This window comes from Cervus elaphus, chromosome 12 (assembly GCF_910594005.1).
Source record: "Cervus elaphus chromosome 12, mCerEla1.1, whole genome shotgun sequence".
In the NCBI taxonomy this organism is placed as follows: domain Eukaryota; kingdom Metazoa; phylum Chordata; class Mammalia; order Artiodactyla; family Cervidae; genus Cervus; species Cervus elaphus.
In genome coordinates, this window is record NC_057826.1 from 15738838 (window position 1) to 15751291 (window position 12454).

At 45.0% G+C, this 12454-nt stretch overlaps 1 protein-coding gene across 1 annotated transcript; it reads left to right on the forward strand.

Moving 5' to 3' along the window:
- Nucleotides 1-36: 36 nt before the first annotated feature.
- Nucleotides 37-8969, forward strand: LOC122705457 (ergosterol biosynthetic protein 28 homolog). Its single transcript, XM_043920856.1, has 5 exons — nt 37-176; nt 2489-2652; nt 5239-5329; nt 8486-8604; nt 8731-8969. Exons 2-5 carry the CDS (start codon nt 2520-2522, stop codon nt 8808-8810), a joined length of 423 nt encoding a protein of 140 aa, XP_043776791.1. The 5' UTR covers nt 37-176; nt 2489-2519; the 3' UTR covers nt 8811-8969.
- Nucleotides 8970-12454: the final 3485 nt, after the last annotated feature.

Genomic DNA, 12454 nt, shown 5'->3' on the forward strand with positions numbered 1-12454 from the left:
ACCTAAACAGCCAATCAGAACGAGGACTGATGGCAACAAACCAATCCTGGAGCCGGGCTGAGAGTGGGGGCGGGGACAAGTGGCTCAGGTAGACTCAGGTCTGGAGCTGTGCTGGGGCGGTACCTTTGCTGCTGCTACTTCTGCTGCTACTCCTGAGCTGAGAGTGCTCTCGCCAGGTAGGGTGAATGTCGGCGGGGTGGGGAGAGGTGGGTGTCTGTGTGGCTTCTAATGGAGAGGATCCGCACAGCCTGAAGCAATGGAGATGGGGCAGAAGGAAGATACCCGGGAGGCAACCTTGTGGGGTAAAAGAGATTTCAGAGACCAAGAGAAGAGGGAGCTGGGAAAATGAAGAAAGCTTGGTAGGTACAGAACGAGTGAATCGATGAACGAATGGGGTCCACTCGGAGCCTGGCACAATGAGAGGTACCTTTGCTTTCTAAAGTAATGCTTATAATAACTCTTGGAATAGGTCATTTGAATCTCCATTTTGCAGGTAAGGAAACCTAAGCTGTAAAGTGTAAATTACTTGCCCACGGTCACACAGCTACTGAAAAGTGAGACCAGGAAAGGAAACTCTCTCTCCCGACTCTAGTAAACCACCACACCTTTGCTGGCCTGGGCCTGGGTAAATTTTGAGAACAGATGTTGGATACTCTCACAGGCCCTCAAAAGCTTTGAGGAAGTCGTGCTGAGGGGCTGGCAGAGCAGTTTGGAAGAGTGCTCTGGCTCTGCCTTCATCATCTATCTTCTGGAGTTTCTGATAATTTCTGTGAAATGGTCATAAGTTTTCTCAAAGAGGGAGGTCATTCATACAGCTTTTCTGACCCTGAGAGCTTAAGTCTCCTAGTGAGGCACGGTGAGAAAACAATATGGTCGGGGAAGTGGAGTGTGTGTATCTTGGCCCATGCTGTAACTGTTTGTGATTCCGTTAGAGCTTCATTCTCTCTGGACTTTGACAGAGTCCAGCTTTTGTAACCCATTTGCACTGAGGGGTTCATCCACTGACCCTTCTATCTCTGGAACTTGCTGTGTTTTTTGGTGCATCACACTTCTGCCTTTACTGACTTTAGTATTTGTTTCAGCTGAGTAATGTAGGACCATGCCAAAAGGCCCACTGTCAAAATGACAAAGGAAACCTGATAATTTTTCGCCACTTAAGGCTCAAGATATTAACCAGACAATCGATAAACCATGGGTCACATAACAAAGATGAGAAGAAGCAATTCCATGATTAGATTTTTATCTATATGGTTTTTATTTAAACCAAGATGATTGAAATCTGTGCTCAGCAAGGGATGATTTAACATTTTGTTCAGTTTTTTAAAGAAAACGTACATAGCCCGATGGTATTTTCTATACCACTTGAAGACAGGTGGCTATGGTTTGCTTATCTCTCACAGAAATGGAAACTTCATCAAAATATGCTCAGTGAGACATCTTAGAGACCAATACACCATACTTTTTCTCTCTACTGTTTCATCCATAGACTGTGTAACCTTAAGCAAGTCGCTTAACATCTCTATGCCATCCCTCATCTATAAAGTGGAAATATTAACAGTGTCTCCCAACCTTGTTTAAGGATTAAATGAGATAATATATGATAGGTGCTTGGCATATACAGATACTCAATAACTGTAGATTCTTCTGCAATATTGCTGTTTCCTTCTCCATCTAATTTTCTTATTATTTCACAAGTCACAACAATTTATTAATTTGTAACTTTTATTTTGTTCTCCTAATTTATGAAGCATGATGTCCCTGAAAACCAAAGTATAGAAAAGTTAAAGCATGTAAATAATGCCCTTAAACCATACATGCCACTCAGACATAGAAGGCTTGTCTGTGCTTGGAAGGATAGGTCACCAGTAGCCAGGCAGGTATCTATAAGTAGATTTATAATCACCTTTGAGCTACTTGCAGTACAAAAGGTTGACATGAAACACCAGGTTACAAGTAAAGATCTCAGGGAACTAATTCTAGCCAAGAGAAGAGAGTTCTGATTTAGGCTACTATTTTGGAAAAATTCCTTAGATAAATGTAAGCATGGGGCTACTTATTTCAGAGTATACTGTTGACTCACCACTATTAGTATGATGAAATATCAAGACGAATTTCTGTAAGTCTTACACCAAAGTCCATTTTATTTATTTATAGTGAGGTTTGGTCACTTCCCTCTCTTCTGTTTCCTTTCTTTCCATTTTCCCACTGGGGTTTGTCATTTCCGCCCACTGCATTATTGAACTTTTTACTCTGGTCAGCACACTTTGATTTAAGGTAGATATTCAAAGGCAGTGTGCCAGCCCTATGAAGGGTGCATGGAGATAGATGAGCCTCAGGTATTTGGGAGAAGAGTTTATGAAATGACTGATGAAGTAAGATGAGTACAGCCCTCATCAGTGGGGCACAGGTTAACTGCAGAGCTTATGGTTGAAGCACATTAATCATCTGTTTAAAGTACTGTGTCCTGCCCTTTGCTTTTGTTTCCAAGGCAAAAAGCCCTCTCAGGTTGGAGGGGAGCCATGAGCCGATTCCTGAACGTGTTACGAAGCTGGCTGGTGATGGTATCCATCGTAGCCGCAGGGAACTCGCTACAGAGCTTCCGAGACCACACCTTTCTCTATGAAAAGCTTTATACCGGCAAGCCAGACCAGGGTAAGAAAGCAAACACCTCCATCCTTTGTGGGAATGGCTTAAATGGTGGTCCCCAAACTTGGGTGTACATCACAATAACTGTGAAAAACTAAAACCTAACAAAGCACAGGAGGCCATTTCCCTCTCCAGACCTAATGACTGAACATTTCACCCCCTGGATGGGTCACAGGAAGTTCTTTTTGGAACCTTCCAGGGTGATTCTGATGCTGCCTAAGCTAACAAGCCTAAGGCACTAGAGGAACAGACATGGTGGATAACATTTGGTCCTTTCTCCCCTCAGGCTTCTCTGAACACCTTTCCCTTCATTTTACACTGCCCTCGGCAGCTGGTCTGTACAAATACCATTACAAGGACAAGTGAGGAAATGAGTTCCTTGGTGACTCTGATGCCTGATGAGGAAACTATGAAGAAGGTTTTCCTATTAGCTTCTTTCAGAAATCAGGTTATGGAGCATATCGTTTATACCCTACATTGCATATGGAGAATTACTAATCCAAGGTCTTCTCAAACCATGACACAGACCCTGAAAAGATATCCAAAATCCCTCCAGGTTGGTTTCCCAAAGTGAACTTCCGCAGGCCCCTGATGGCTTTCCCCAGTGTCCTAAGTCTCTCTGTAGAGAGTGGTTGCACATTTCAGTGTGTGCTTCCTTGCTCTGATATGTGGGGTGGCTTGAGCTGCAGCACCATTTCATAGTAGCGACAATTCTATGTCACATTTATAGGTAACCCAGATTTAGGCTCTGACCTAGCTCATTTTTCTGCAACATCTGGGTATAAAATGAAAGTAAATAGGCTAAGCCTCACTTTGAACAAAGCTCAAGCACAGTAGGCTTAGAGAACCTGGAAAAGTGGGTGGAAGAATTCCACTTTTCACCCTCCAGTGCTGTCCTCAGGTGGTCCACGAACTCTATAGATTCACAGATTTTTAGAGGTCATCTCACCTAGCCCTTTGACAGAAAAGTCCAGGGGTTTTGTGATGTGATTTGCCGAAGAGCATATAGCTGAGCAGAAGTGCGTTTGTTAGCTTGTGCATGCATGCATGCATGCACATACAGCCCGGAAATAGGTCCCTTGGGACCTCCTGGTACTTTGCTGGTGATAGCAGGACCCTGGAGCATCCAGTAGAAGAATTTTACTTGATGCCTACTCTGGTTAGGATTACTAAGATACTCCATTTGTATATCTCACCCTTAGTGAGATATATATAAGTAGAATAGAGAAATTTCCTATCTTTCCATCAGAAGAGCTATCAAAATGCTTTATAAAGAGTGTAAAAAGAAAAAAAGTATATAGCCCTCCAGGACTGACTTCCCTGGTGGCTCAGACGGTAAAGCGTGTGCCTACAATGCAGGAGACCTGGGTTCGATCCCTGAGTCAAGAAGATCCCCTGGAGAAGGAAATGGCAACCCACTCCAAGATTCTTGCCTCGAAAATCCCGCGGACCGAGGAGCCTAGTAGGCTACAGCCCATGGGGTTGCAAAGAGTTGGACATGACTGGCTGACTTCACTTCACTCCAGGACTAACCGTTAAATATTAGTTTGGAATATGGGATTTTTTTCTCAAAATGACTACCATCTAAAGATCTTTGGGGTTATGAATTTGGTGTTGCTGTCTGGTTTTCCAAAGGCTGAAAAATCCATAAAGGAAAATCCTGAAAGACATTTCGGTTGTGAATCTTGTCCCTCAAAATTTCTCTTGCTCAGGAGACCAGCAAAGGAAGTATCTTTGCTTTTCACCGTAGATCAATGCCGGTACATTAAAATCAACAAGGCAAGGCTTTTGAAAATACCAGGGGGGTTTTGGCCTACCTCCAGAGTATACGATTTCACTGATCTGGTATCCAGGTCTTGGTAATTTGATAAAATTTCTTCAGTTGATTCTAATATATGTCCGGGGTCAAGAAGCACTGTTATGATGGACTCTGATTTAAGCTCTCTGGACAAGAAATTTAACACAGTAGTGCCAGAATGAAGCTAGCAAGAGCAGAGAGGCCCTAGCTAACACCAGTACTTTGTTCCCTTCCCACACACACAGGAAACCAGGCTAGTGAGGGCTTCATTCACATAATATAAATCTGAATTCAGGAGATCCAGGGACCTGGGTTTCTTAAAGACCAGATGTGGGTGTCTAGACAGGGCTCAGTATTTCTGCGTTCTCTCCTGCATCAGCCTCACTGAAAGTCTGCTGACCTCCTAGGCATCTTGTATTGACAGACCGCTCTCCACTATGTTCCCCTACACTTACCCTGATTCAGACTCACTTGCTTCACCAATACCAGAGCAGCTTCCAGGCAGAGCCATAAACCACTAACCCAGGAGGTACTGCCCAAGTGGGCTGTTTGTTGGGTTTCTACTCTTGGAACTCGCCCGCCCAACTGTAGGCGTTGGAAGAGGAGCTGAACCAGTTCTTCTTCCGGAATTCTTTCCATTCCTTCTAGTTCCCACATGCAACATCAGAGCCTGTACTTTGCCCAGCCAAGGGGATCGGAGGCTCAGCTCTCTGACTCCTCCAGTGAAGTTGGAGGAGTTTGGAGGGAACCCTGACCCACCCTTCTCAACACTCCTGATTTTTTCTTCTGCACAGTGAATGGCCTGCAAGCTCGGACCTATGGAATCTGGACGCTGCTCTCATCAGTGGTTCGCTGCCTCTGCGCCATCGACATTCACAACAAAACGTATGTAAGGGAGGGAACAGCATCTCCCTGTGTTGGCAATGGGTGCTAAGCAGAGCCATTGTGTTCCTCCCTCGGAGACTTGTTTATCAATGCCAGTACATTAAAATCAATAAGGCAAGGCTTTAGAAAGTACCAGGGGTTCCTGGGCCCATCTCCAGAGTATATGATTTAAATTATCTGGTATCCAGGTCTGGGTAATTTGGTAAAATTTCTTCAGTTGATTCTAATAAATGCCCAGGATCAAGAAGCAGTTATGATGGACTGTGATTCCATCATATGGCCTATAATTTGATACAGTAACCTAGGATGTGAAGATTAAAGATTACTAGGTACCATTCCTTCCAGGGCTAGAAAACATCACAGGCCTAAAGGTCTTTAAAGCTTAACAGTTCTTTGAAATGGACACAGCAGACTGGTTATGTTGTGATCAGTGGCCTGCATCATATCCCTCTACTTCTTTCCTAATGAGTCAGCCTTTCTTCTTCTAAAGAGGTGGTGTGCTTACTCTTTTTAGAGAGGCCATGACATGCCTATACTCACATTCCTCCTTGAGAGGCAGGGATGAACAGAAATCACGATCCATGATGTCATGAGCCCACCAGTAAACGGCTGTGTGTTTACACAGAGTCATGAAGTGAGGGTCACAGAGAACTGAGCACTCCTCTTTATTCTGCCTCTTCAGAGGACTCACACAGACTGTGTGCATGTGTGCGTGCACAGTCCTGTCCAACTCTTTGCGACCCCATGGACGGTAGCCACCAGGCTCCTCTGTCAGTGGTATTTTCCAGGCAAGAATACTGGAGCGGGCTGCCATTTCCTACTCCAGGGGATCTTCCTGACCCAGGGTAGGATCAAACCTATATCTCTTGAGCTCCTACATTGGCAGGCGGATTGTTTACCTCTTTGCTACCTGGGAAGCCCCTCATACATACTGCTGCTGCTGCTGCTACGTCACTTCAGTCGTTTCCAACTCTGTGAGATCCCATAGAGGGCAGCCCACCAGGCTCCTCTGTCCCTGGGATTCTCAGGCAAGAGTAATGGAGTGGGTTTCCATTTCCTTATCCAATGCATGCATGCCTGCTAAGTTGCTTCAGTCGTATCCGACTCTGTGGGACCCTATGGACAGCAGCCCACCAGGTTCCTCTGTCCACGGGATTCTTTACGGAAGAATGCTGAAGTGGGTTGCCATTTCCTTCTCCATCATACAGACTAGTGTGGAACAATTGCAGGCAGTCTCAGCCCCTGGGCTAGATAGTGTTGTAATCGGAACTGGCCACTGGAGGGGACTCAAGCTTTCTTCCCAACACCAATCATCACCACAATCAGGCTGGAAAGTTTGCTCAGGTCCCGAGGTAAGGCCACCAAAAGAACTTCATACCATAATACTTTTATGTTAGCCAGACTCAGCATCTGGGCAAGAGAGGAGATGGTGATATTTATTGAGCCCCTCTTATTATACCAGATGCTTCCACATGACATTGATTAAGTCTCCTCCTAGTAGCCCTGGGAAGCAGTGATTTTTGTTGCTGATTCTGTAGATCTGCGTATTACAGACTCAGTTCATTTAAACTGAGAAGACTAGGACAAGTGGGATTTGAGGGCTATTAGCACAGTGATCTCTCCAGCTTTATTTTTTCGTATTTTTGAACCTGAAACTATGGACTACTTGTTCTAGATTGACGTGTATTTTTGGAAGCAGCGTGGTTTAGTGGAAACACTGAGGCCCAAGAATGAAAACTGGAAAATAGGCTCTGGTCTCATTTCTACTGGTAATAGCTTTGAAGCAGCAAGTTTATCATAGACCTTCTCTGCATCTCAGTCCCTTCATGTATAAAATGAGACTCGTGTATCTGTGTTTTCTCTCAGGGTGACTAGGAGGGAGTAAGGACTGCATAATCATTTTAACGACCTTTACCATGATGAAGAATTACAAGTAGAAGGGGTGTATCTTTTGTTTGTTGTGCTTTGGGGATGAACAGGGACAGCTGAGACTTACCTTTACCTCTCTTACCCATTCATTACCCCTTTACCCAACACAGGACAGCTGGAAATGCTGACTTCTATTTCCAGCTTTTATTTAAAGCCTGGATTTTTTATCCATGTGCTTCTGATATGCTCTCTGAATATATTCCCTCCCTAACCAGAAACTTGAAATCAATTCCCAGCTCTTCTCACTGTCTGAAATAGTCTGCATTCTGCCTATTTAATTGGTATTTCTCTAAATAAGCCAACTTTCATTTGAAAGAAAAAAGACATCCAGGAAGCTTTAGCTGAAATCTGTAATATTTTATTTCTTAGGAAAAAAGTATCTGAAGCAAAAATGTCAAGATACTGAGATTTGATGGAGTAGGGTATTGGTTGTATAGGGTTAAATTCTATTATGAATGATTTTTTGTATGTTTGAAGTATTTCATAATTTTTAAATTTCTTAGTTAAAGAAGATACCAGCTATCAAAGTGGTCCATCTTCCTATAACTTCTGTCTTCTCCACCTCCTTGTCAAAACTGAGGAACAAGTTCTCTTCCTGTGAGGTTGTCACTGTGTCCTCCATCTGACCATTTTGCTAGGTTAAGATGCAAAGTATCTTAAGATGCAGCCCATGTTGCAAAATCATCTAAAAGTCCCAGAAAGGCCTCTGCTACCCATTCCACATTCATGCCCTTCATTCGGTGGCATCCATCAGATGAGCACTGACCAGCCCGTGGCCAGACACATGCAAAGCGGGCTTGGACTAGTGTCAAGTCAGTTGGAGTAAGTAAAATACATAAGTGTGATTGATCCAAAATTGTCTACACTACCTAGGATTGCCATACTCCAGACTCTGCTATCACTGGCTTCACCACCTGGCTAAGACTTGTAAAGCCACTCTGGATGGCTGGGTCATTCTTCTCTCAATTTAGCAGTCGAAGGCTTCGGTTTTGCCCTAGAGGTGAATAAATTTGATGTGATCTAGCACTGCCAGCTGTGAGGTCTCACAGAGTTGGACACAACTAATGCAACTTAGCAGCAGCAGCCAGGTCTTTCGCAGGACCAAGTCTCCTTTTTCTTTAGCCATAGTCATGTCCTGGGTTTTGATTTGTGTGTTTCAAGTCTGACTACTTCCTCTGCACTGAATAAGCTGTACCTACAGTCCCGTTTCTGTCTGCTCCCCTGTAGGCTCTACTACATCACTCTCTGGACCTTCTTCCTCGCAATGGGGCACTTCCTCTGTGAGTTGTTTGTATTTGGGACTGCGGCTCCCACGATTGGTGTCATGGCACCCCTCATGGTAGCAAGTAAGTATCCAGTGACTCTGGAACTCCCACAGGAGCCGTCCCAACCCTAAGGACAAGCCTTATACAAGCAATATAAGAAAGCATGGTGCTTGTGTCAGCCACTAATCCTGTCTGTCTGTATTTAAGGTATCTCGATCCTGGGCATGCTAGTGGGGCTCCGGCACCTAGAAGCAGAACCAGGATCCAGACAGAAGAAGAGAAACTGAGGCCAACATCACCATGTCCAAGATGTCACTTCCCGCCTTCGCTCACCTCTTCCTTCTCTGTGCTCCTCAGTTTCATTTCTGCTCCATCATCCACTTTTAGCCTTTCACATTTGGGGGTTTTTTTTCTTTAATTAAAAAATTTTTAACATATTACGTGCATACAGAAAGTCAGTGCCATTGAAATGTATGTAAAGAATCAAATTCTCCAAGCCAGGCTTCAGCAATACATGAACTTCCAGATGTTCAAGATGGTTTTAGAAAAGGCAGAGATCAAATTGCCAACATCCACTGGATCATCGAAAAAGCAAGAGAGTTCCAGAAAATCATCTATTTCTGCATTATTGACTATGCCAAAGCCTTTGACTTTGTGGATCACAATAAACTGTGGAAAATTCTGAAAGAGATAGGAATACCATACCACCTGACCTGCCTCTTGAGAAATCTGTATGCAGGTCAGGAAGCAACAGTTAGAACTGGACATAGAACAGCAGACTGGTTCCAAATAGGAAAAGGAGTAGGTCTAGGCTGTATATTGTCACCCTGCTTATTTAACTTATATGCAGAATACATCATGAGAAATGCTGGGCTGGAAGAAGCACAGGCGGGAATCAAGATTGCCGGGAGAAATATCAATAGCCTCAGATATGCAGATGACACCACCCTTATGGCAGAAAGTGAAGAGGAACCAAAGAGCGTCTTGATGAAAGTGAAAGAGGAGAGTGAAAAAGTTGGCTTAAAGCTCAACATTCAGAAAAACAAAGATCATGGCATCTGGTCCCATCACGTCATGGCAAGTAGATGGGGAAACAGTGACTGACTTTATTTTTCTGGGCTCCAAAATCACTGCAGATGGTGATTGCAGCCATGAAATTAAAAGACGCTTACTCCTTGGAAGGAAAGTTTTGACCAACCCAGATAGCATATTAAAAAGCGGAGACATTACTTTGTAAACAAAGGTCCATCTAGTTAAGGCTATTGTTTTTCCAGTAGTCATGTATGGATGTGAGAGTTGGACTATAAAGAAAGTTGAACGCTGAAGAATTGATGCTTTTGATCTGTGGTGTTGGAGAAGACTCTTGAGAGTCCCTTGGACTGCAAAGAGATCCAACCAGTCCATCGTAAAGAATATCATTCCTGGGTGTTCATTGGAAGGACTGATGCTGAAGCTGAAACTCCAATACTTTGGCCACCTGATGTGAAGAGCTGACTCATTTGAAAAGACCCTGATGCTGGGAAAGATTGAGGGCAGGAGGAGAAGGGGACGACAGAGGATGAGATGGTTGGATGGCATCATGGACACAATGGACATGGGTTTGGGAAGACTCCGGGAGTTGGTGATGGACAGGGAAACCTGGCGTGCTGTGGCTCATGGGGTCACAAAGAGTTGGACATGACTGAGCCACTGACTGAAAGAATCATTTTAGAATACTGTACCTCTGTCCAAATTAAGGAACTGCCAGTATATCTGAAGTCCACTGTGTATCCTTCCCCCACCCACAGCCTCTTCCAGCACTACTTTTCCAGCCTTCTCCTTTTTTCATTTTTTTTTAAACTGTTGACTTGACTTGTATGGTTGGAAGACGCAAACTGTGAAACTTCAAGCTGCTACTTTGCCCAGAGCATTGCCACCAAGGGCGGCTTTGAGTGGTTGTCCATCCAGGTTGGGTTTCTCTCTGCTGCCAGACCCATGATCCTGAACCATCCATGGGACAAGCAGTTCTTCTAAGAAGGGCTCCCCAGCCAGTGAGCATGGCCCCTTCCTTGCGCCTACAGGTGGATCAGGGTTGGAAGGGTCTGGGCTATTTTTAGACCTTCCAGTTACCTGTATTTGTGTAATGAGACTTGTAATAAATAGAGGAACCTTCTGCTCTGATCATTCCTGGTACTTTGGCCTCCCCTAAGCCCAGAGTGCTCCTGCCCTCCTCTGAGGCCTACCAGAGGAAGATCCCAGCTTTCTGCAGATCAAATACGCCATAATGAGGAGGACAGCAAAAGACCCAGGCAAACATGGCTGCCTTTAGTCTCTTGTTCATTTCTCATGAAGTCAAATCTTCCTCATCTCTATCCCCACCTTCCAAATTCTGAGCACACAGCTGAACAGCCAGAACCCTCTCTTGTTTTCTTTGCAAAGAAGCAGCAGGTTCTTGAGAAAGCAGAACCAGACAACATGGAAGAAACAGCTGCATGACCATGAAGAGAGCCTGGGGCCCAAGGACAAGGCCCTGGAGCAGACGGCTGCCATCCAGACACAGCCCTGAGCACCTCCACACTGGCCGGACCCTCACACACACTGTGCAGAGGCGAGAACCCATTCACTACTTCAGCGAGTGTTTATTGAACACTTACTCCATGCCGGACACTTGGGAAGGAAAAATGAATGAGCCAGGCAATGTCCCTGTAGTCAAGAAACAGACTGTCAACAAGCCCACACCAGGAAGAACACTCCAGGCAGTGATGAGAACTCTAGATAACCAGGTACTGTGATTCGGAAGGGGAGGGAGTGCACAACATAGATCACTGGGAAAAGCCTCTCTGAGGAGGTGGGATCTGAGTTGAATCACAGAGCTCGTGTGTCTGAATATGTGAGGCAGTATTTAGGGCAGATGGAGCAGCACTTAGTCTTGTGGGAGGACTAAGCTCACTAACTGCAGATGGGGACGTTCGGAAGTGAAAGGCAGGAGATGGGAAGGGAGCAGGGGCTTGTGAAGGGCATCCTCAATCAGCTAAGGCTCTTTAGGTGGAAGGAACAAAATCTTCCCTAAACGAGCTGAAGCAATAACGATGACATTGGCTGATGAAACTGGAAAGAGGATTGTGGGCTTCAGGAATGGTTTGACCAGGATTCAGCTCCATTTCTCTGGCGTTCTTTTGACTCCGCCCTCCTGTGCTGGCTTCATCCACAGGCTGGCTTCCTTCATGGTACCGAAAGTGGTTGTAGCAATTCCAGGCCTCATGTCCCCACCTAGAAAAATAGATCCGTGGTATCTGGCTGATACTCTGGCTATTAGGTTTCTCTAACAGCCCAGGCTTGGCTCCCTTCCCAAGTGATTTAAAGTGGAATCCTAGTGTTGTTTGTTGGCCTAAGGATTGCTGGCAGATAGGGTGTCAGAGTGCCCCAGACATAGTTAGCTCGCTAGAGAAGAAATGTCCAGGAAAGTGATGACTTCAGCCCATTCTTGTAACGCCCATAAGGTAAATGCATTACAAAGGGAAGAGTGACAGGGAGGGGAACAATCCAGAACTGCAGAAAACAAAACTGGATTCCGGCCCAGACAATCTGCTGCATGATTGCTGTGCTTGTAGAGCAGACATTCCAGCCACCCTTGGAGATACAGCCAGAGACTAGTGGGCTCTTGGCAGCAGGCGCACTCGGTGAACTGTCCTCGTGTGGACACTGTATGGAAAGCAGTCCCAGCCACATTTTAGGCACTGAGTTGCAGTCCCCAAATAGGCCAGGTGTAACCTCTGCAGCCTCATCTTAAAAAGAACCCACGAGGGGGGAAAAGACCTAAACAGACATTTCTCCAAAGAAGACATACAGATGTCTAACAAACACATGAAAATATACGCAACCTCACTGATTATTAGAGAAATGCAAATCAAAACCACAATGAGATATTACCTCACACTGGTCAGAATGGCCA